Source organism: Lutjanus erythropterus, chromosome 11, assembly GCF_056507025.1.
Source record: "Lutjanus erythropterus isolate fLutEry1 chromosome 11, fLutEry1.hap2, whole genome shotgun sequence".
Classification (NCBI taxonomy): Eukaryota; Metazoa; Chordata; class Actinopteri; order Lutjaniformes; family Lutjanidae; genus Lutjanus; species Lutjanus erythropterus.
In genome coordinates this window covers 5,042,144-5,067,819 of record NC_139327.1, presented here as the reverse complement: position 1 = coordinate 5,067,819, position 25,676 = coordinate 5,042,144, and the positions used below count along the sequence as shown (strand labels likewise).

At 38.1% G+C, this 25,676-nt stretch overlaps 2 protein-coding genes across 4 annotated transcripts in view; both read right to left on the bottom strand.

The window, feature by feature from the left end:
• uvrag (UV radiation resistance associated gene) overlaps positions 1 to 2,368 on the bottom strand; it is a 141,027-nt gene extending 138,659 nt beyond the window's left edge. Inside the window, exon 1 of the mRNA XM_084730548.1 lies at positions 2,051 to 2,368. Coding sequence (XP_084586674.1) covers positions 2,051 to 2,155 — 105 coding nt within the window. The 5' untranslated portion in view covers positions 2,156 to 2,368. The remainder of the gene's footprint in view (positions 1 to 2,050) is intronic.
• A 2,537-nt stretch (positions 2,369 to 4,905) lies between these two features.
• dgat2 (diacylglycerol O-acyltransferase 2) lies at positions 4,906 to 24,048 on the bottom strand. Of its 3 annotated transcripts, none has more exons than XM_084730545.1 (8): positions 23,709 to 24,048; positions 20,604 to 20,732; positions 20,230 to 20,337; positions 18,397 to 18,467; positions 13,231 to 13,435; positions 11,372 to 11,546; positions 7,779 to 7,981; positions 4,906 to 6,469 (listed from the first exon to the last, which is right to left on the bottom strand). In XM_084730545.1, exons 1-8 carry the CDS (start codon positions 23,746 to 23,748, stop codon positions 6,315 to 6,317), a joined length of 1,086 nt encoding a protein of 361 aa, XP_084586671.1. In that variant the 5' UTR covers positions 23,749 to 24,048; the 3' UTR covers positions 4,906 to 6,314. The 3 variants fall into 3 exon arrangements, with proteins under 3 accessions (XP_084586671.1, XP_084586672.1, XP_084586673.1); XM_084730546.1 differs by lacking the exon at positions 23,709 to 24,048 and adding an exon at positions 22,667 to 22,838; XM_084730547.1 differs by lacking the exon at positions 23,709 to 24,048 and adding an exon at positions 20,988 to 21,280.
• Between the last annotated feature and the right edge of the window lie 1,628 nt (positions 24,049 to 25,676).

Genomic DNA, 25,676 nt, shown 5'->3' with positions numbered 1-25,676 from the left:
AACACACACAACATACACCACCATTTGTTGTAATTTGGGTAAACTGATCCTTTAGAGAGCAAATGGGGTTGTCTGTTTTAATCTGAATAAGAATGGAATGTGTTAACCCTGTTGACACAGTTTGAACCAACACCCACACTAAATATCCATCTAATGCAATTATACACTTTGAAACCAAATATACAGTAGCATGTTCTCCCTGCATCACCGCTTAGTATGACCTACTATATGGAGTACGGAGTAGGTCATACTAAGTAAAGAAAGCCAGTCTGATTGAAAGCTGAACTTCATGCTGCGTCAGTGACACAAACATTACAAACCAATATGCAAGACCCCACAGGACAGCTTGATGAAAACATGTGGCTGCTGATACAGCAAAAGAGATTTGAGATAAGTTACACTCACAGTTTCACAGTTTACTAAAGTCAACTGATTCCCACACCTTTGCTGTGAATGTGGAGCAACATACTGAGCGGATTTTGGTATTTGATTAATTGTCTGCATAATTTTTAAAGGAAGAAAGTCAAAATTCTCTGATTTCAGCTTCTTGAATGTGACTATTTTCTTGTTTCTGTACTCGTCTCTGGCAGTAAACTGAATACCTTTGGGTTGTGAGAGAAACAAGACATTTGAGGATGTTATCTTAGGCTTTGGGAAACACTGATCAACATTTTTCCCCATTTTCTGATGTTTTAACTATTAATCAATTAATCGACAGCTCATCAACTATAATATTAGTTGTAGCCCTAAATATGTCCACTAGAGCTGTAACAGTTAGTCTAAATCAATCGACAATTATTTTGAGTTATCTTGTTAAAAAACGTCCAAATTCTCTGATTTAAGCTTCTCAAATGTAAATATTTTTTATATCTTTACTCTCTGACAGTAAGCTGAATATGTTTGGGTTGAGGACAAAACAAGACAATTGAAGACATCACATTGGACTTTGGGAAACACTGATCAACATTTTTCACTATTTTATAATATTTTATGAGCAGCTAATTGATTTATCGAGAAAAAGATTGATAGATTAATGAAAATAATCATTAGTTGTCCACCACATTTCTATAAAATAGGGAAGGCTAAATATTAGAATACTCTCTCGTGATAACGTAATACAAATTCAGCAGCGCCACAAAACTACACCCACCAGAATAATCACAGTTGGATCAATACCTCCCTAAAACATTTTCAGCAAAGTCTGAACATTATAACCTTCATGAAAGCAGATTTATTGCAGGGGTTAGCACGGTGTACCTAATAAACGGGCAACTAAGTGTAGATGTGCATGCCGATTGGAAGCTGTGAGCAGATTAAATGTGGGCTCTTAAAGCTGCACAATATTCAAGCAATTCTCAGCCTAATGAAGATAGCCTGTTTCTCACTGTGATCAATATCTAGAGTCTGTTTTTGACAGTTACAGTGTGAGGTCGGTAGCTCTCATGAATGAACTGTCAACTGCCAACTTTTTACATGTTGTTTCCAAATGAATGAATGAATGGATGGGGGGTGGTTTTTATGCTTCCAAATAGTATGGCTTAACTAAGCATACATGAAAATGGTGTATGGTCTCGACACTTTTTCAAATCACACTAAAATATCTGTATGAGACGATATAACAGCGCAGTGATTCCATATGCTGCGTTTCCCTTAAACTGAGCTGTCACCTGCTTGTTCACATAACGTCAAGTTCCCATTAGCCGAAGCATGCTAGCCTCGCACACATTTAAACGTTTAGAATGATATAAACCCTCAAAACAGGACAACACACTGAAGGAGCTGGGCTCAAAAATGCCAAACACCAGCCTGAATGGTTTTAGTGTGTCTAGAGTCACAGTCAATTTCCATTAATTTCCAGTTAGCTAGCTAACTGCAAGCTAACAGTTGCTAGCTACCTAGCTAGCCTGTCAGGCCTGCCGTGTTTCTCCAGGCAGCAGTTAGAACTGACGCTGTAAACTAGTACAACACACTGAGGCGGTCCTCTCCAACTTTTCCTGAGTTTATTTGACAGTAGTTTATGTTAACATGAGCTACGAGGCTTTGCATTTACCTGCTGGGACGTGAGCTCTACATGTAAGGCTCGAGAGGATGAAGCTCCAGAGTTGGTGACAGAGGCGGCGGGGATGGAGAGAACCCGACCGGTGATGGAGTTCATCCTCCTGTCGGCATCTAACGGCTCCCCGTCATTCAACAAAACATCCCGTCCAAGACATCCAGGACGCCCTGCTTAAAGTTCGCGAAGCTCCAGGCGACCAGCAGAGACACGCAGACACGGCTGTTTGTGTGGGTAAAGTGCTACTACAGCTGTCAGCTAACCAACGGGACGTAAACAAAGTACAGGAGGCTATTTTGCTACACTTGGTTCGGAAATCCGTCTCCGGGTGGGAGGTGCGTCGCCGAGCCTGATGATTGGCTCAAATTGACGTATGTCATGTAAAGGCGGCACCCGCGTCTGAAAACGCGTGTTCCTATTGGTTGTCAAATCTGTTTATCTTGCAGGATGAGGCGGGTGTCCGTTGAAATCTGTCAAAGCTGCAAAATATGAGGAAGTTGCATAGCACAGCGTGACATGCAGGTGACAGTTAAACGATGACATCCAGGCCATGTCTCACTTATAATCCCTATTCGGGCTAATACAAAAAGTGATGAAAACTGCTCAGATTTATACTCTACAGGCTGCCCCAGCAGTTCTCGTTAACCTTATGTCATGATCTCCAAGTACACAAACATTAGGCCATGAACTAACAGCTGATAAAAGGGACAGAGTATGAAAAGTGATTGTAATATCTGAATTCTGGTCATTTTCTGTGCACTAGACCACAGTAATATTAAATTATTGCTCATCAAACAGCAAAAGACAAAAATAGCTCTGAGGCCCCTGGACCCCCAGGGACAGAAGAAGTATTAAGACATTTAAGTAAAAGTAGCACTACCTAAGTGTAAAAATGCTCCATATATGCTGTATGTAAAGTTATATTAAGGTAAAAGTGATATCAGCAAAATGTAATTAAAGTATAAATTAAATTATAGTAAAAATTAAAACTATTATTGCCTTAATTCAGAGCGTTATATTATTATAATTATTAAGGTAGATTATGTGATTAGATCATTATTACTGATGCATTAACTTACTGAGCATTGTAATACTGTAGTTAATGTTGCAGTGGAGGTGGAGCCAATTAGGCTGTAACTTGCTGTTGGATAGTTAAATCTGTTACAATGTATCATACATTATAAACTGATTATATGTTTTGTATGTAAAATGTGGATCTACATGTCATATCATGTAACTACAGGTGTCAGATAAATTCCATGCAGTTTATGTGTGATGGCTGTCGTGTCACGGATCCTCGATTTCAGTACATCTAAACAGTTACGTGACTGATCTCTGCAAGCCTTAAACATCCTGACTGCAGTATATTAAGCCTCCATGAGGGGGCGGCATCAGACACATATAGGGCTTGTGTTTCCACAGGGTCATTGGACTTTATGGCAAGTATTGATTGCTCTCTACTTTTTGGAATCCTCTGTCGTGTTTGTTTGAAACAGGCCCTGCATGGTTTGGTAAATGGTTTGTTGGTGTACATCATCATCAGTCATATTGCAATCAGATTTTTATAATATTTTTTATACTAAACATTTTCACCACCTTTAGTGTTTCCAGTTTCTACTTCATACTTACACTCCACCACATTTTACTGTGAAATATTGTCATTTTCACTCCACTACATTTATTTTACCCCATAAGTATTGGATACCTTGCAGATGTAGATTATTCATCCAAAATCATTATCAGTTTATGAAATATGATGCATTGTCATCGATTAAACTACCCACTACTTTTAAAAGTAAAATAAATAGTCTCTAATGGAAACCAACTATAAGTCAATATGGTGTTAATGTTAATGCATCAGTTACATAATATAATATAATATAATATAATATAATATAATATAATATAATATAATATAATATAATATAATATCACAACATAATCTAATATAATATAGTATAATATAATATAATAAGATGGCATTCTGAAAGGAGCCATGCTGTATAATGGGGACTTTTACGTACTTTTAAGTACGTTTGATTAATAATACTCTTATACTTTTTAGTAAAAAAAAATTCCAATGCTGTATATTTAGTGGAGACCCCAGTATTCAAATAGACACCAAATGTCAGACTGAATTTTGGTTAAAAAAAAAAAAAAAACATCATAAAATAACCTGTAAGCATCTGGAATATTTATTTATATTTATTTGGTGGAGCCACATTTACTCAAGTAATGTACTTGAGTACAGTACTACACCACAATTATATGATACATTTTGTTGGTTTACAGATTCAGATTAATACAAAATATCAGATTAAGTCACACAGCAGTATATAACATAACTAAAATAAGTCCCATCTTTATCCACTCCAACATTAAAGTGATATATGCATTCATCTATAAATTATTAAAATACAGTAATATATACTGTATAATACACTGTATATTCTACAAAAATCTGTACTTTCCTTTGAGAATATTTTGATATCAAAACTTTTGTACTTTTACTTGAATAAAAATGTAAATGACTTTTACCTGTACTTCTAAAATGTGATATTAGTACTTTCACTTACATGAATCTGAGTATCATCATTCTGTATGATATTGTCATATGATGTGGTATAACCTTTATTTAGCTTTACCGCTGCATGAGGGGTGTTTAGGGCTTAATCTTGACGATGAAGTTTACTGTACATTGTTGGATAATGTTGAACCTGTTTGTTCTACTGGCCTCACAGAGGTCATGATCAAATGATGGATGTCTTGTGGAGTAAATTTAAGAAAAAGAAATATCTCAAAGTGACAGGTAAAACACGTCCAAAAATAAACCACACAAAAAGGCACACATCTCCTTCTGAAAATATACAAAAGTTTAATTTAAATATTGGCAGACAGATGATGCCATTCGTCATACAGACAGGTCTCGCTGTTTATTTCTTTGCAAATTTATTGCACATGGATTACACCGCTCTTTATAACAAGTCACAATGGTGAAACCAGAAGAAAGTGATCTTCAAAGGACAATCTTAGAATTTAACATCCATCAACGTGACGCCAGCCTGATGATTCCCAGAATATATTCTATACTCACATACTCTTATTTTACAAAAGTACTAGTGACACCCTCAGACATAACATAATACCAGTGACAGGACTGGTACAACCCCCTCCGTTTTCAATTATCACCCATGGCTTGGTTACAAAGAGATCCACTGTACACCAGAATCATCAAACATCAGCTTAATCCTCCTCAACTGCAGCTCCAAACTTTCGTGAAGACACGTCACTGTAGTTTTTGTTGCATAGACAAAAACACACCCCTCCGGTCCCAGACACCGGTGGGACAAGAAAGGGAAATCAAACCAAGCGGCACAACGGCCATCTTGGAAAAAAATCTCATATCAAAGGCATTTCTCTTGAGATAAAACCCTCAGGTAGTTAATCAGCAATACAAAAAGTGCATCAGAAATATTCATTGAGGGGCAGGCACTAAAATTTTAGGCTTTTTCCTCTCTACAGAATACAATTAATACTTTATGGCATTATACAATCACAGGCACATGTGTATTGTGCATCCACCCTGTAGAATTCCTTCACTTTCAGCATTCATACAGTAGAAGTACATGCATCTGTGGGGCAACAATGGTCTTTGGCTAAATTACTGTCATCTTTGGGCGTTTTTACCCCAAGAATAAAGTGGTACTTTCCATTTGCATTGCTTGTGCATTGAGCATATACTGTAGTAGAGCTTAAAGAGGGAGAATTATATGGATGCATGAGTGAAAGAAAACGGTGGCACTTCATATAAGTCCTGCATGTTACCTTGCAGCTCCATCTAGTGGAGCTTACCCCCCTCTGCACTGATAAGACAGCCCAAACTTGATGTCTTCATGGAGAATTGGAAGTAGAAACAACAAAAGGCACATTTTTTATGTGAGATTTAGTGTAACTTTGCCAACCAAGACTGTTTAACCTGGCGAAAGCAGCAGGGAGAGGTGGCCTTTCTCTAACCTGCCATTTCTTGAGAAGGAACTAAGCTCATACATGTGTGTAGGTCTGTGTTTGTGTGTGTAATGATGCAGAGAGCAAAGGTTTCTCTAGCAAACGTGTAGTAGAGTTTGCAGTCCAGAGATTATCCAAACCAGGCACCAAGATTGGACGGGGATGGGGTGGGGAAGAGGGGGCGGTAAAGTTGGGGGGAGGGGGGTCTGAAGATGCTGCCACAGTTCAAAGCTTCAACAGGGGCCCCCTCGTTCTTTCACTGGATGTGCAGGATGTCGCTCTCTTTCAGGCCAGACCGGGTCTTGTACTTGTCGAAAAGGCACTGGAGGGACTTGATGTACATTGCATGGTACAGATCCACCATCTCCTCAGTGGGATCATCGATTTTTGGCACTGTGATTGGCTCCCCAACTGTAACGGAACAGGAGAGGGTTAAAACAAACAGCTTGAATCAGGGGTAGTACAAATGATTTGCAGTGAGGTTCTTATCCATAGTCAGAGTCTTATCTAACAGCAGATGGCTGTCGTCACACCCCCAGTTTGGAAAAGCAGCAGGAGTACTGGCGCAGGAAGCTAAGTGTTGCACTACTGTAGTCAGAGTCAGCAGCAAAATGTACTTTAGCCACCTAAAGAATCTTTCAGTTTAAGTGTACACTATATTTAGAATATTTTCATAGCTTTACCTTGCCTTCAGATCGTCTATTCCAACAGTTGTATAAGCCAAATATCACTTTCTCCACACCAACCAAACTCCACATGGATATGGGAGTTGCTGGTCTACCACTGCCTTGATCTGTTTAGTTTGTTTGTGTTATTGTGTAACTACTACGACTACTACAAACAAACAAACAAACAGACAGAGGCAGCAGTAGACCAACAATTCCTGTTTTCTGCGTGGTAAAATTACTGATTTTGCTAATGGAGTTTGGTTTGTTTGGAGAAAGCAAAATTTGACAGTGGTAAAAATATTCTAATTATAGCATACACTTAAACTGATATTGATTGTTTTTTATGTGGTCCTTTTTTAGGTGGCTGACCTTGTTCACAGCAGTACATTGCTTGGCTTCAGTTCTGCTTCTCCTTATAGGGGGCGTGTTGACTGACATCTACTATCAAAGTACCATCATTAGACCTGCAACAATTTGTCAATTAATCAGCTAGTTGCCAGCTAATAAATTAATTACCAACTATTTTGATAATTAGTTCATCATTTTCAGTCTTTTTTTTTAAGAAAAAAATATTACAATTCTCTGATTTCAGCACCTTAAATGTGAATATTTTCTGGTTTCTTTAGTCATAATTGACAGTAAATTGAATATCTTTGGGTTGTGGACCAAGCAAGACATTTGAGGACATCACTTTGAGGTTTGAGAAACAGTGACCAACAATTTTACACAATTTTCTGACACTTTATGGACAAAACAACAATCGATTAATTGGGATAATGACTGACAGATTCAATGATAATGAAAATTATGGTTAGCTACCTCATATAGACAAACTTGAAATAATCTGAACTATCCCTTTAACACTCCACTGAAGCTGAACAAAGTAAATACTGACTGAGTGTGTTCTGTTCATCTGTTAACAGTTTGTTGGTCATTGTCCTGTAATGAACTACATAAAAACAGCAGAGTAATGGGGGATTGTTGACATTTGTAAAGATAACCTTAATCTAACCTCTGAATCACACTGACCAAACATCAGCAGAAAAACTTGCCTATGGTGGTGATTGGCTTGCCATAGGGCACGATGCCCCACGAGTTGCCAAAGAAGAGGCCACATCCGTGGAAAAGGCACGGGGCGAAGCCCAAGATCTTCTGTAACCTCTTCTGGAGAGATCTCCAGTAGGTTCCCTCCTCGAAGATCACCTGCTTGTAGGCGTCGTTCTCTCCGAAGGAATACACTGGAACCAGGTCGGCCCTGAGGACACATAGAGGAGGGGGGTCAACAACCGTCCTCAGGCCAGAATGGACATTTACAAATGCATTGCTGCTGGACAACTCTGCCAGGATAAGCAGCAGCAGATGTGAACATTCATCATTTTGACTGTGCAATATGTGCAGTACCTGCAATGGTGTAGTCTGTTTACTGTGTATTGCACACAATGTTCCTACTTTTTTATATCTCCTCTTGTTTATAGTCCTATTTTTTAATATTTACTTTTGTCTATAGTGCTCCTATTTTTTTAAATATTTTCTTGTGTTTATATTGTCCCTATTTTCATGTTTTCCAGCCTTTATATTCCTATATAATATTTACGCTTGTTTATATTGCTCTTAAATTTTATATTTCCTTCCTGTTCTTGTTTACCTTGGTGTGAGGATCTTATTCAAAGTGGAGGAATTATTTTTTGTATTTTTCCCAGAGGTGAATCATCTTTTTGGGGGCTTAAACATACTAAAAAACTCACCAAATTTGCAGCCGTGTCAGTCATAGTGAAAACTTACGTGTGATATGGTTTTCGTTGATGGGCGTGGCCCTCTAAACAGCAGCCCCAACTGCACGTTTCACTGACTTGCATGAAAATCGGTTTTATTGTTTTTCTACTGATGTCATTTCTATTTTACTTTCCACTTTACTACTGCAAATTTCCTGATTGTGGGACTAAGAAAGAAAAATTAAAAAAAGCAAGAAAAATATATAATATGTAAAAAAAAAAACAAGTGTCCATGTTGGAGATCTAATAAATATAAACAATAAAAAGTGTCTAATATGGATAATATCTCTTTTCAAAGGCACAGGCTATCTGATAACTTTCTATGAAGGTCTATAAGCACATTAATTAAGAGGTTATAATGCATTTATAAAGTTTTACACTATCCTTATCATGCATAATGACTTCTAACAAGGTTTATCAAGTGTTGTTGTTGTTGTTGGCATAGAGTATTAAGTAGTGGACATAGTGTATTATAAGTTCAGCTGTCATAACACTTAATACCTGCATGTCAAAGTGACAACAGTGTTTGTAAAAAAAATCTGAGTCCTGGGTTACACGGCACATCATAACTACCACGACTTTAGCCTGTTAAAAGGATACATAGAGAACTGCCCTAAAACATCATTAAAGGTTATAACGGTTCTGAAAAGGAATAATGTCTTATAACCATAACCAACCACCATACAATTGCTATTAACTCTATACAGTGCTGTCAGTTTACTTAAAGCTCACAAAGTCATGCTATAACATGTTACTGATGTTTATAAGACATTATGCTATTTTAGAAAGGTATCATTCATAATCTGTTATGATATGTTGCAGCAGTTCTCTACGTGTCTCAATAACTGGCTAAAGTCATGGCAGTTCTAATGTGCTGCGTAACCCATGACTCAGATTCTTCTTTCAAACACTGTTGACATGCAGGTATAAAGCATTATGAATGCTGAACTTAAAATATATTATGTCCACCACTTATAATACTTGTTATGCATTGTCATGCATAATAATAAACCTTGTCGTAAACTATCATGCATGATTATAAACAATGGTTTTATAAAGTCTTGAAATGCATTATAATGTCTTATGAATGGGCTTGTAATGCATTAGACATATCTTCATATAAAGTGTTACCAGCTATTTAACTTTCTCATCGCTAAAACAAACTTTGCATAATTATTATGTCATTGTTGTTTATATAACATAATGTTATGACTCAGTATTTTTATGATTATATTACAGTCATGGGTGGCACGGTGGTGCAGTGGTTAGCACTGCCGCCTCACAGCAAGAAGGTCAATGTCAGCTGGGATAGACTCCAGCAGCCCGCGACCCTTACGGACTAAGCGGTTACAGAAAATGAATGAATGAATGTATTACAGTCATATCTGTGATGCTACCCTGGTTCTGTCAAAGCACATCTGTGATCATAGACACCACACAGGTTTCCATATAAGTAGGAACATGTCTCTACATGAGGACAACTGTGTTACCACACAAAAAAAGTCCAAGTTGCTTTTGTTGCGGCTTTTTGTCTACAACGTGCCAATTCTCATGAATCAGTTGCACTCACAGTCACGTAGGCTTACAGTTTGAAGTTGTGAAATCACAAACGTTTCTCTTTTGTGTGTGGGTCATTACTCAGCACTACTGTTGGTGAAGAGACACGTTTGTGTTAACTTGGTGAAACAATTATGACTGATAGTCCTTAAAGCTAGCTACCATGGATTTTTTTAAACCTTTCATTTCACAAATAAAGTCAACGTAAATACCATTTTGGTACCAGTTTGACTTAACATGTCAACTTTATCATCATTCTCCAATTTTTCCATTTTTCTTTATTTAATTAGATAATCTGTTAATTTTTTAAAATAGTTTCTCATTAATCAGTTCTTGCATAGAACATTGTTTACACCAGTGGTTCCAAAACTTTTTGGCCTGTGGTCCGTTAAAAACAGTAAAGTCAAGTCACAACTGCTCATTAACGGTTAAATGTTTCTGTGAGCTGTTAAAAGAGTAATTTATTATCTGCATTCTTAGACTGTTTAATTTGAATATTTTTTCAGGACCTAAAAGATATAATGAGCCAGTAATTCACACGAAATAAGACAAAACAAAAACCCAGTTCTGTACCATTTGCCTACTAGTTTGGACAAGGTGCAAGTAATCAAGGCTTTTTTTTAAAAAAAATGGTGACTAGAAACTTTAAAATTGCACTTTTTACTCATTTTTCCTCATAAAAACAACTTGAGCATCAGCCATTATTCAATGTTAAATTCTATTTTACAAGCATCAGATCTGAACTGTAAAAGCCCCAGAAAGAGAAGTCAAAGTGACCTGAATTCACATCAGGCTTAGTTCAGTTGGAATGTTAACCTAGTTGTTATGAATGAAGTTATGCATAACTGCATGTCTTTTCTAGTAAGCTTTAAGCTTCTTTGGACAAGGTGCACCCTGAGATCCACAGCTACAGTATATCTGAGAAGGAATCAGGCTTGTTTGGGTCAGCGAGACACACTGGGTCCCCTTCCCTCTGTAGTACAGTTTGTTACAGTGATTAATGCACGACTGAGTGCAGCCCAGTGCCACCTCACTCAGTCTGACCCTTCCAAAAAGGTCTTGCAGAGCCATAAAGAGCTCAAAGCTTTCTGAGGGACAACACTGCACATTCACAAAAGATTTGGTAACCTCCCCCCCCCCCACACACACACCCATGAAGTAATTTTGACCTTTCTGTGAGTAATAATCTCGGGTTTATTCATTCCAGTGAGTCACTACAGCCCCAAGAATGACATTTTCATGTTCAAAACAGATTTGGTCAAGGCCGTGTTTGGTCTCTTTAGCTGCACGTGTTCTTGTGTCTGAAGCCAGCTCACCCTTTCTGCAGGGCCAGCCTCACAAAGCCTTTGCGGTTCTTCAGGGTGACTGAATTCATGCCGGGGGCGCACTGCAGAGACTCGGCCGCTCCTCCGACAACGATGACCACAGCGTTTCCCGTCCCGTTACATGACAGCAGGTAGTCGATGGAGTTCCTGTTCACTGGACAGATACCTGAGAGGGAAACAAAGATGTTGAAAGATGGTTAAAATTGCAGTACAGAAGCTGTGCACAAGAGAGAAATACACTGATTTGTTAAGTCTTACATTGGTAACACTGTGACAGAGTAATGTTGGGCTTTTAGTATATATTTATAAAGAATATTTTGATGTCTTCCTACAAGACCTGGTCAAATATGGCTGAGAATATTGTAATTCTCAATCTTTTCAGACTCTGCCTCATTGCATTTATTGCACTGCTCTGTAAAACCCACAGGTCTAGAACATAAGCAGAATTAAACAAATCATGTTAATCTCATCTACTGCTGAAAATAAAAACTTAGTTTCCAAACAACAGATATTTTACAGAAAGGATGGCTGCATTGCCAAATTGCAACAAAAACGGTCACAAAAAAAGTTCAGTGAGGGCTGTTTACCACTGAAACATTTGAAACTAGTCACTCAGCAGAGTGCAGATCTCTGCCAGGCAACAGACGGTGAAGCACCTACTGCAATGCCACCACAAGTGCCAGATACAACCCACAGAGATTTGTCAAGTTTTGAATAAAAATTTTTGTACAGTAAAGTATTTCCTTGTCTAGGTGTATGCCTTTTTTAATCAGGCGTCTTTGTATTGTATAGTCTTAGTTTTCTTTCAGATGCATAGAATTGTGTATTATATTGTAACCAAGTACCCTGAGTTCAAACGAGACAATTCGCCCCCAGTAACTGTTTGATTCCAACAAGAAACCAGCATTGTGTCAGACCGATGTATCGGCCAGGCGATATCAGCATAGCACAGTTGTATCGGTATCTGCATATGTTGTCCGATATATATATACATATATATATATATTTAACAGAATATAATATAATATATAGTTATTTATAATTATTAAAAACAAAAGTGAAAGTTTGCCATGTATTTTCCCTGATTTCATTTTGGACTTTCCATTACAGTTTGTAGTGATGTCTGCATCTCTAAGTACAAACTGTATTTGTTTACTAGAGGGCCTTAAACGCTTCAATATGGCGACTGCAAAGACACATAACAGCAACATACAGCAGCAGCCAGTGAGGTACTGTCAAGATGGCAGCACAGATACCAAAATCAGGGATTCATTCATCTAGTATGCTTCAGTGCATCACATTACAGCAAGTATGGAATTAATCTGCAGATGCTCTGATGTTTTTGAGCCACAACAAATACCAAACTGTGGCCTGCGACAGACTAGGTAAGCCTTGTTTTTAGCCTAGCAGTTGTTGATGACTTGCAGGAGGAGTCAGCAGTCGGTATAAAACACACAGTCAATCAATTAGGCTTTTCAAAAACTGTGAATTACCTCAACCTCAGGTCTTTGCACATAGCATGTAGTCATAAATGTGCATGTCAAATGTCAGGCTGATAGGTCCAGTGAAGTGAGACATTAGCTGAGGACAGAATGGACGGTGGCTCACATGCACACTGTCCATTGCATGATCTGACATGTACAACATGTACAATAACCTATAGTAACCTCAGTATGCATGTTCAGTATCTATGGGCAAACAGCCTTTGAGAACAGAACAGTTAAATCTGTGCAATCAGCAGATCCAAGTAAACAGAAGCTATTTCAGCTGTAGAACAGGACAAAGGTTCACTATCCTACAGATACAGTTACCAACTTTATCAGACTCCACAGATTCTTAAACCGTCTCACCTCCAGACATCAGGTAGTCTCGAAGGACGGGCAAGCGAAAGTTTCCTGCCAGGGTTGCCAGGGAGGGCTTGATGCCCGGGAACTTCTTGGAGAAGCCCGTGGCCTCTGTTCCAAAGTTGCAGAAAGCACCGAAACAGAAGATGCCGTGGGGATGGTAGCCAAAGATGTAGTTCCGGTTGGGCAGCAGGTTGTGGGTTTTAATTAGCTGGAGGACAAAAGCACAAAGAGGAGCAGTGTGAGGCTGATTTCCATATGAGGGGCACACTGCTAGAACGGGAACATCTGATCGGAAAAATGTCATGTTAGTGACCAATGTGGTAAAAGGACTGAGAACAGCAGCTGTGAGCAGCTTCCATGCCTGGTTCATGCCTGAATTATTTTATTCCCTTATCTTTGCTTTTGATCCTTACTCATCAATTATGCTGGAAAATCTTTTCTAAAAGAAAAAACTCTTAGTTATTAAAGCTTGTAACAGACCAACCTCCTCATGCATTAATTTTTTATTGTAAGTATTTTTTGAGGCTAAGCCATGAATTTTGTCAGCTCCATCAGACACACAAAAGGCATAGCATTATAATATAAAACATAAAAAAGTTTGATTTTTTTGTATTCAAGAAATAAACACCATCATAATATTTGATATAATAATGATATTACATGTCGTTCATCACAAAGAACACACATTAGGTGTATTTGGCATAGTATTATGTATCATTTTTATACTAGGATATATTGTATTTAAGTTTCCAATTTTGTTATACAGTTAGGTCGACCATCAACAGGTTTAGCATGGTGTTTTATATTACATCACATACATATAATAATGTCAACTCTCTTTCTGAAAATTCAGTCCATACATGCATATATAGGGATGAAAATCACCCAGGTCTCACAACAGATTTTATTGTAATGGTATGAGAGCATGTTGAATATTTTGTCACGTTTCTGCACTCAGTGCCTGATTAGAATTAGTCTGTTTCAGTAGAACTAGGACATCCTTATCAGCTGAAACCTGACTTGACTCTCATCTGTCTGCTCATGTACAGTCATAAAATAATGACCCAGTATAAATGCTGTTCACCTGTGCAGGCTGGCAGCAATAAAGTCCAACAGCAAACATTCAGCAGGATTTTAACCTCTTAGATTCATGTTGTAAAACTGCAGAATCTCATTAACTGTGATCTGCTCTGCACTGTAGGCTTAGATCCATCACAATGTGTACACAAAGCTCCCTTAGTAGCTGCTCAAACACAACAGTTGCATAACCACATTAGCAAAGGGGATCACATTCAAGATCCCTGTAGTACTGCAGGACTCCACCTGGCTGGCATACACCAAAAAAAAAAAAAAAAGAAAAAAGAAAAAAGAGAAACGTTGGACCAACTTAAAAAAAATACTTCAATTAGTAACACACAAATGAAGTATCTCAAATCAAGATAACAAGTTAGATGTTTTAAGTCAGATGTACTTATAATAATAATCTGATTGCTTTCAAATCAGCAGTTTGCATTAATACAACCTAAATTTAAAGCAGGTCAAATTAAAAGTTTCAAATTTCCAACTCTATTATTTAGTTTACCCAGTTTTTATAGTAACCTCAGAGTGTTGTTTCTGTTTGTTAAATATAATGAATATGATTGCTAATGTTAGCATTACTTAACGTTAGCTGGTTCTGTTCCACTTAAACAGCACAATTTAACCAAATCAGGTGGACCATTTTATATGTAACACAATACATTATTTGAAGACAAAGATGTCAGCACACAATACTAAAAGAAACCTTTTAGTGAAATAAGAGTAGCAGGTTTATTTCAAGTTGCTATAACAATACATTACTTCAAATACCACTAAAATACCCTTTCTACAGTGTGGCAGAGGTAGATGAGATATGGTGGGACTGAGGGAGATGGACACAACATTTAAAGCTGTGATATGGGACATTTTTGCATTAAAATGTCTAAAAACACTGGACATGATTTATATATGTTCATGAGTTCTGTGCTTAAATTATCCCAAATGTTTCCAACAATGCTCAAACACAGAGAAATCCGGAATTGTAGAATGTAATGGTGCATTTCCTGCTAGCTAGTTGCTGACTAAACATGACATGAATAAAACTTTAATATTAACTCGTCCATTCCTGCTCGAGTTATGTCAGATACATTTTAATCAGCTATCGTGGCTGTTTAAAAGTGAAGGGAAAAAAACTCCCATGATCCCATGCTAATTCATAACATCATGAAACTACGTCTTTAGCAAGAGAATTCACATATTGTGCATTTAACACCTTGTGCAGAGAGGAGGCTGTAAAAAGCACTAATATTACAGAAGAGTCTTTGTTTCTAGTGTTGAGGCATAATTCCATAGACGTTCATGTAACTGTTTTCATAACTCCAGACTTCTTGTCCTCAGTTTGATCTTGAGGTTAGTTTGGACTTTGACCAGTCAGCTTCCAACTCACATAAATAATAGTCATACGTTGATGATATATGGAGAAGCTGCCCTATAATCAACTGATGTCCCTGCAGATATATTCTGATTATTCTGAGCTATGGGGCAATAAATGTATCACTTAAAGGGATAGTCTGGATTTTTTTTAAGTAAAGTTGTGTGAAGTAGAATATTTTCATTGATTTACTTTGCTGTACTTAGCCTTGTCAGATGGGGAACTGCCATTACATAAGTCAAATATCACTCTTGCTCCAAAGCCACCAAACTCCATTGGTAAAAACACAAATTTTACCTCATAAAACAGAGATGTTTCTGGCCTACCACTGCCTCTATTGGCTACTTTGTCTGTGTTATTGTGTGACTTTGGTGAATCAGAGCTATGCTTTTAAAAAATCGCAGTCTCACAAACCAACCAACTGAGGCAGTGGTAAATGAGCAACTCTTGTGTTCTGCAAGGTAAAATGACTAATTTTGCCAATGGAGTTTGGCTGCTTTGGAGAGAGTGATATTTGGCTTATATAACAGCAAATTCCCTTTGGAAAAGGCTGTTTGATGGCAAGGCAAAGCAGTGAAAATATTCTAAATATAGCAAACATTGCTTAGCTTCCTACACCAGTAGTCCTGTAGCTTCTGTAAACTGGAGGTGAGCTGACCACAATCTACTATACGTAATACACTGATGTGGTTAAGTACCTCATATAAACCTACATCAAAAAATCCAAACTATCCCTTTAATGCACCTTTAACTGACTTATTTATCTCTGTTGCAAGAGATGAACTTTCAACTTCTGACTCAGCCTATGTTGGGAGCAAATAACTACAATTTCAACATAACAGAAAACTAAAAGTTTGTACAACAAAAAAACATTTTGCAGCAATATTACAAATTAATCAACAGGTTTCTTAAAATTATAGAAGAGCCAGCTGGTATCAAGCGCCAGGGTGACAAAGAATGATCTCATCAACCCACTGAGACAAACACAGCTATATAGTACACACAGTACAAATCAATGTGATGGACAAAGTCCAGCTGCAGAGAGTAGGACTTCAGATTTCTCACCCCAGAATTCAACAGTTCTGTTTATTTTCTTCCCTCTATATAGTGAATAAGCTCATCAACACCTTCTCCTCACATTTATGCACTGAAACACAGTCATCTGTTAAGATGATGGAATCACACTGTTTCATCAGCACTCTGAGGGCCAAACAAAAGCTTCAGCAACAGAAAATACACATTAGATTTGATAAACATTCAATCCTGTCTTTCCTGTTTTTACATGGAGCAACTTTGTTTTATATGACAGCATGTGAGAACAATAGTGCAAGGAGGGTATCTGTTTGTACAGGGCTGCTACTAAAAATCAATCATGTCTTAGGAGCCAAGACCCAAGGGGCCCCAGGAGGGCCTCAGCAAATTAGAGGGAAGATTAAGGAAAATGCTACTATTGCACTGATAAAATAAAGCAATACATTAAAATTTGTGGAGGTTTTTTGGTGGGTCTGTTCTTGTTTTTGAGATGTGCTGTAGTTTTGTCAATAGGTTTCTAAAGACAGCTTACAAAAAGGGGGGGCTTGGGGTGAAAAGTTTGGGAACCCCCACCTAAGGTGACATCAGTTCTCCATTTAAAACAATTCCTGATTCAAATTTGATTCTTGTTTCAGTACACAGGTGCTAATTTGAGGATATACTCCAGTCTTCTGTGTGCTAAGAAAGGCGGTGCTGCAATTTATGGCATGTGTGTATAAGACCATGTAGTTTTTGTATCTGAAGAAGTTATATCACCTGAATACAATAATGAAAACACACAAAGCCAAAATTTGTGTGAACGCTTGTCTTCAGTGATGACAAGAGCTAACGTTAGCATCAGTGTAACTGTGTTTTGTGGAGGCCAAAAAGGGTGCATGGAAGGTCAACATCGCCAGCACCGTGGAGAAAATCAAACCTAAACCTATGAAGCAATGAAAAAATGTTTCTAAAAATAAATTTTTGAACATTCTGAATCAATTCAGAATCACAGAAGATAAGAATAATGATTCTTACATGAATCAATTTTTCCTCACCCCATGTATTCTGTTAACCATGATATATATTAAAGAAAAGCAAATCATCTCCAGACCCAGTGAATGTTTGCTGAGAAAATGACTAAAAACGATTTTTGTGGCAATCCACTGATTGATTACTCAGCTAATCACCACAGCTCTCGTCTGACAAAAGTGATGATTCAATTAAGTCCTGTTACAGCTGACTGGATCACACAGAAGATCTCATATCTGGCCTTTAATCACACTCTAACCTTGACTTTTGACTTCTTCACTGACAGCTGGCTACTGTACTGTGCCTCCACCTGCGTGCAGCGTGTGTGTGGCTGTGTGGCTGTGTGGGTGTGTGTGTGTGCCAGAATGAATGTGATAACACTGGACCAGGGCTGCCCTCTCATCTTAAGATGCAGTGAGGAATACCTGAGAGCAAAACCAGCTCAGCACTGCTCCTTAGTCTATCAGCTGGGACAAAGTCTAAAACTCTGCACAGACGTCAGAGTCTCATCATAATCAACACGGGGCAAGGAACAGCCTGGAGCAACTGTGATACCCGATCCACCCTTGATAAGCTATCTAGACCTAATAACCTGCAAATGACTGGAAATCAAGGGACCAGCTAGAATCATACACTACTGACTTAGCAATGGCTTATAAATAAATGACAAAGTAACTTACCCTGATGGGGAAGTAGTCTCTGAAATATGTCCACACTGTCCAGCTCCTCACCCAGGATGACCTCCTGCCACCTGGAGGACAACATTACAGATTAGAAACCACCTGACTAAATCAGAACTAAAGTCAGTTCATTTTCTGTTGATCAACTAATTGTTTCAGCAGCATTTCAAACCCCTGTTAGCCCGACGACAAACTTTTTCACAGCAGCTATTTTTATATAAAATAGCAGGTTAAACACAGGCATTACCAGTGACTACTAATTAATCACTGGTAATGGTACTGGTAACTAATTAATGCTTCACAGCAGGACACATTTACACATCTATTACATGTAAATTTGTCAAGATGTGCTAACACTTTGAAGCCATACTTATACATATACATAGCACAGTCCAGTGCTTTGAGCAAAAGCTAATGTCAGCATGCTAACTTGCTAAATGCTAATGTTTAACATGTTCACTATTTTAGTTTAGCATGTTAACATTTGCTAATTAGCACTGACCTCTAAAGCATTCAGAAGTACAGCTGAGGCTGATGGGAATGTCATTAGTTTTACAGGTATTTGATCATAAGCAAAGTATTGATTTCTGACCAAATTGCATTACAGTTTATCCAACAGTGATCAAGACATTTTACAGTAAACCACAAATGTCAACCTCATGGTGGTGTAATTTTGTTGATAAAATTTGTTTAAAAAAAGAAAAAGAAAAGAAAAAGAAAAAGAAACTAAATGACACTCAGCTTGTGGTGCTCAAAGCGCAAAAAAAAAACATTTGAAAAACTCAACAGCAATGTTTCTTTCCAAAAATCATGACCCAGTTACTCAACACAATCCACAAACTTTGTCATTAGCAGTTTCATGGAGGAACTACTTTCCGTCTAGTAGAAAGAAAGTAGTTATGGTAGATTCAGCAGCATTAAGAAAGTAGTTCCTACATGAAACTGCTCACAACTAGGTGTGTGGATTATTTTGAGTAACCCGGTCATGATTTTTGGAAAGAAACATTGCTGTTGAGTTTTTCAAATGTTTTTTTTTTTTTTGTGCTTTGAGCACCACACGCTGAGTGTCATTCAGTCCCATTATATAGGAGTGAAGGCAGACATCTCTACGGCAGATATCCCCAAAACTCTGCAACTCACACAAAGAAAATCTAGATGGCATTGACATTTCTTGCATAAATCAGAAGTCTTAACCACAACTGTCAAACTCACGGTGGTGCTAGACTAAAACTCAGTAAAATTAAAGATCAATTTTGTTACCAATTTGTGTGTCAATCCTTGGAGTAAATATTACAGTGTAATATATGTGAGATCTTGATCTTGGAGAAAAAATTAAGGGATCAACTAAGTCTGTAGGATTCATCCTCTGGGGACCATGACTGTTTATATAAAATTGTATGACAATTCATTCAGCAGCTGCTGAGATATATCAGTTTGGATCAAAGTGTTAGACCAACCACCTGACTGACACAGAGCCACACCATCGTGTGTCTAAAAATAGCCTGTATCCTCTACTTTGAGTCGGCACGAAATACAATCTTTGTGATATGAAGCATTTAAGACCTAACACATAATGCAGTCATTGTTTGCTGATCATTACATATCCGATGCTTAGGTAATGAATGAATGAATTCATTCATTCCGGTGCCGTCACACTATTTAAACCATTAATTATTGATCAGTGTAACACTGAAAAATGTATCATCCAACCATCTTTTCAGGAAGATCACACCAGTAGCTTCGGATATGTCATGACTACACTTTTTTTAAACTTCATCATCATCAGAGCGGTGAGTTTTCTTCACAAGGCTGTGAAAATCTGTAACGTCTTGCCTTGTTTCGGTGTGTTCCAGTCAACGATGAGCCACGCGGTGTAAATGGCAGCAATAAGCCAGCAGTCAGTGCAGAACATGTAGATTAGCAGCAACGTGCAGGCAGCACCTGGAGCAACAGTACAATCAAGTATTTGAATGAAAATACATAAAAATCGATCACCTAGAATTATAAAGAGGCTAAAACACTTTGTTCAAGACTCAGAGAGTAATCGGGAGTCAGCAACAAGTGTGTACACAGCTAAGAGGTCTGACCTTCTTATTAAGAGGCTAATGAGACTACAAGCTAAATCTTCCAGGGTTTTTTTTGCTTTCTTGTGGCTTATGTGAAATGTACAGGGGGTCCCACACACACTCAGTCACTCACTCACTCACCCAGGGCTAAGAAGCTGATGACCCACTGCAGAACGGAGATGACCTGCAGATGTTTCTCCATCTTGGATCTGCAGGGCCAGAACGCCGCAGGCAGGTCCTGCAGGGCAGAGAGGATGCTGGAGCCGGTGCCTGGAGACGAAAAGATGAGACAACGGAGCATAAAAGACGAGTTTAATCAAAAATGGATTATTGAAGACAAACTTAGAGAAGGTTAAATAGATGGGGAAGAGAAATCAATACAGTCCTAGTAGTAGTCCTTGGTTGGAGCTAAACCAACATACATCAAACCAAACAAATAGATTAATGATTTCCTAGAAGGTGGTCAAACAATGCAACCAAGCGGCCTCTACATCAACATAAAGTTCAGCCAAACCAGAGACTCACCAGCTCTTTTCAGTCACCACCAGCCCATAAAAGTGAAGCCACAGCGCGACATGTGAGGAGGCCGTGTGTGAAGAGGGAGCATAAAGTAACGGACACATTAAGAGCGACTAAAGCTAGTCAAGCTCATACTGCCAGGAGCCAATAAGAAGGAAGATCTCCCCTCCAGGAAAACACTGTCGTCTAATCCCACGGCCACACACTGAAAATAACCCAGTGCAGGCTTCTGCTGCTACTGGTATTACCTGTAAACTGTGATGCTGGGGATCCTTAAAGGATACCACCGCTTGAATTAGCGCCAGAAGTTGTTGGCGGTGTTGGTGCGGCTAATTCTACACACTTGTGAGTAGTAGAGTGTATGTGCTCTCTGAGCCTGAGCCAGATCAAACTGGTCAGCAAACAAGAGAGGAGCACAAACGCTATCAGGTCCCGCAGATGAAGCAAACAGGAGGAGCATGTGCTCGTCCTGTTTCTGGCTCATATGTGTACAGTACAGTGCAGCTGAGGGAAATGTGCTCCAAAAAAGACAAACTGCACTGCTAAACTCATCTCTGGCTGCGGTCGATTTAAAGGACAAGTTCACATTTTACAGCAACCAAAAAGGGACAGTTCAAACCAAAACCAAAAATACATCTTTCCCCCCTGGCCTGCGATTTATCCATCTAAGTTTTTTGGGTGTGACTTTTGGAGAGATGTCCGCATGCTCTCCAATATAATGGGACTAATTGGCACTCGGCTTATGACGCTTGAAGTACCAAAAACATGCATTTGAAAAGTTCAAAACCAGAATCTCTTTCCAAAAATCATGACCTGGTTACTCAAAATAATCCACAGACCTTGTTGTGAGCAGTTTCATGTAGAGTCTTAAGTAGTTCTGCTTGATTATAGTGCAGAAAGAAGGTTCCCATCATGAAAGAAGAGCTTTGCAAATGTATTTTTTGTTTTTTTTGAGCACCACAGGACTCGTGCCATCTAGTTCCATCACACTGGAGAGAAGGCAGACATCTCTATGGATTTTATTGATTTGGGGGTGAACTGTCCCTTTAAATTGCCACCAGTATCAATTCATTGGACACTTTTTATATTAATCAGAAGTTAATTACATTAATCAGAAGTCTGGATTTCTGACCACACAAAGCAAAGGAGCGTCACCAAAAAAAGAGAGGAATTTATCAGCAAAGCAGACAATCAGTCTCTGCACCAGAAAAGTTCAAAGTTCCAGTTCAAAGTTTTTCCAGAAGAGATCACACATTCTCATTTGGGACATTTGCAAAATAATTCTTTATTTGACCTAAATTATCATTTTAGTTGATGTCAATTTATGACTATAACTAACATTACTTTATTTATAATAAAGTAATCATATAGTCATTAAAATGTCAAAACAAATTTGTGAAAAATGTTCAGCATAATTTTCCAGAGCCCAAAGTGACGTCTTTAAGTTGCTTTTTCTGTCCAACCAACAGTCCAAAACTCAAATATTCTTCATTTACTGCCATAAATATAGAGGAAAAGCAGCAAATCCTCACTTTTAAGACACTGGAACCAGCAACCGTTTTGCTTGAAAAATCAAAATTTTTGGCAATTAATTTTCTTCCATTCAACTATTCACTGCAGCTCTAAATTTTAGTTAACTTCTCTGCAAAACAGGCAAGAACACTCAGAGTTCATGCGGGTCCTACCTATTTAGCAACACCTGAAGTTGCTCAACGTGGTCCTGGATCCATGTTCATCACATATGTCTTACAGTCTACATGATTTTGTCGTCCTGGTCTATTCTGCGCACACGGTATCTGCTGCATGTCTGTCCGTCCTGACAGAGAGGGAACCTTCCTCTGTGGCTCTTCCTTCCTGAGCTTTCTTCCATTCTGTCCCCCTTAAAGGGCTTTTTGTGAAGTTTTTCCTTATCTGAACTGAGGGTCTAAAGGACACAGCATGTCATATGCTGTTCAGACTGTAAAAGCCCCCCTCAGGCAAATTGCGATTTGTTATATTGGGCCAGACTTCACAGAGCACAAATCAGACATTGAAATGATATCAAGTGGTAAATCAAAAGGCGAACTCACTGCTTTCACTATAAAGTATCAATTTTATAACAATAAAGTATCAGTGCCTATAAAAAAGAAGATTTTTGATTTTTTTTCAAGCATTTTTGCAGTATTCCTCTAAATGATTACTGTTATAATAATTATTATTTTGAACATTTTTAAATGGAAGTTTGGTCTGTATGGACAGATGTTACAAAGTTCTTCACACAGAATAAAACCACAACCAAACTGCATTTTTCTAAAGAAGTGTTTTTAAGCTTTTCTATTGAATCTTTGCAGTATTTCTCTAAAGTGATTGCTACTATAATAATAATGATGATGATTTTTAAAATAGTTTTCAATGGAAGTTTGTTGTTGCAAAGTGTCATACAAAATGCATCAAACAGAATATTGAAAAATTTCTATCTCCTTTTAATTTTGCCTTTTGGTTTTGAAGTTTTTTCTATTGCATCTTTGCAGCATTCCTCTAAAATGATTACTGTTAAATATCTAATAATAATGTAAATAAAATATTTTGAAATGGAAGTTTGGTGTGTACAGACAGATGTGTCAAAGTTATTCACAGAATTAAAACCAGCATGTCCTGGTATGTGTGTGTGTGCGTGTGCGTGTGTGCGTGTGTGTGTTTCACTTGTCAAGCCAAAAAAAAAAAAAAAAAAAAAAAAAAACGTCTTACCTTTGAGGACGCCAGAGTAAGCAGCAAGAATGGTCTTCATGGTTGTTGGATGTTGAGGATGTCCAGAAAGAGTGAACTCAGGTAGGTGTGTGTGAGTGTGTGTGTTTCTGCTTGCTGTGTGTCTGTCAGTCCTACAGCTCCTCTGTCACCACTGCCTTCAACTGCAGCTGAGTGGAGCTCGGAGCGGACATTTAATCAGCGCGGGGGAGGAGCCACACACACACGCACACACACACACACACACGAGAACAGATTAATAATATGAGTAATAAAGTGTGGAGAAGCTGTCAGGAGGTGAAGCGTCCTCCCTGTAGTCCGCAGGTGACAAACAACAGGAGCTGAGTGGAGCCGCTGCCTCCTCTCTGTGTATTTATGAGGGAAGTCACGTGGGTCGACTGTGAAAAACATCCAACATTTGACCAGTAAAAGTCCTGCCTCTGCTCAGGTGTGACAGGAACCTCTGGGCTGGATGAGACACATCTGTTAGAAAAAAAAACACAAGCACACTGTGATGTTTAGTCAGCACACTCAAGACTCAGATTCAGATTCAGATTCAGATGAATTAATTGTCCATTAAATTCACGTAAAATAGAAAAGTAGAAGTACAGATTAAAAAAGGACTGGTAAAAGTAGAAGTACTGATTCAACTTCCTTTAATATAAAAGTAAAAAGTTCAGTCATTTACATCTTGATACATAGTTTACATCTTCTGACATCTTTTTTGTCTTGTTATGTAATTTTCATCATTTTATATCTTTTACGTTGTTTTTGTCTTGTTCATTTTTGTCTTTTTATGTATTTTTGGTCTTGGTATGTCATTTTCATGTTGTCATGTGCTGTACATTGTTCTTAATTTTTTTGCATCTTTTGCGTTGTTATGTCATTTTCATCTACTTATGTCTTTCACATCTTTTTCATATTGTTACATCTTGTTACGTTGTTTTTGTCTCATGTCATTTTCATCTTGTTATGTCTTTTACGTTGTTATTGTCTTTTAATATGGTTTTCATCTTTTTACGTCTTTTTCGTCTTATGTCATTTTCATCTTGTTAAGTGTTTTACGTTGTTTTCGTCTTTTTGTTTTACAGACAAAAAGTTGTCTGAAAAATAAATACTCAAGTATAAGTACAGATACCTGAAAAATATACTTAAATACAGTAACAAAGTAGAGGGAGAGACTGGAGAATAAGGGAGGCTGGGGACAGTCGCAACACTTTTAGCATTTTATCTTAGTTACTCAGACTACTTGGACCAGACCAGCTGAATCTTTATATATTAAACTTAAATCTGTTTTGTAATTACCATACAATTTAAAGGCAGGATAAGTCATTTTGGAGAAAGACAGCTGACAATTGAACACAACAGCCAAACAAACCCACCGCTCCCTTCAGTGCCCCTTCAGAAGCTCCGCCCCTCACACTTGCAAACATGCACTGCCACGGAAACAACAGTAACAGCTGAGCAACATGGAGGAATCCAGCACATCTGCAGCCCAAAGTTACCAGTAAAAACTAAACTGTAACTGTGTGTTATTTGTGAATGCTGTGGTAACGTTTGAATGAGCTGATGTAACATTAAACAAGTTGGAACTTCTTCCATCATGCAGTCACTGAAATGTTGGAATGATTCATAAATGCATTCATAAACATAAACTGTTCCTACCAGGGACAGAGTGAAGAGCGTGTTTAAGTTCTTTTAGTGTGTGTGTAGGCCGATAACTTCATAAGAAACAGCAATCGATTTATTTTCATTGTGAATTATAAAATGGTCAGCCAGCCACTCACTGCCCTGTTCGAGGCCAGATTTATCCTGCAGGCCTTAGGTTGAGTACCACTGATCTACTGCACAAAGGCAGCAAATGATACTGATATATCTTATGATATAAAACCAAAACATGACATTTACTTTTCTTATGGTTTGTTCTCAATGGTCAGATGATGCCCTGATATAATTACAGTCATTATGTAA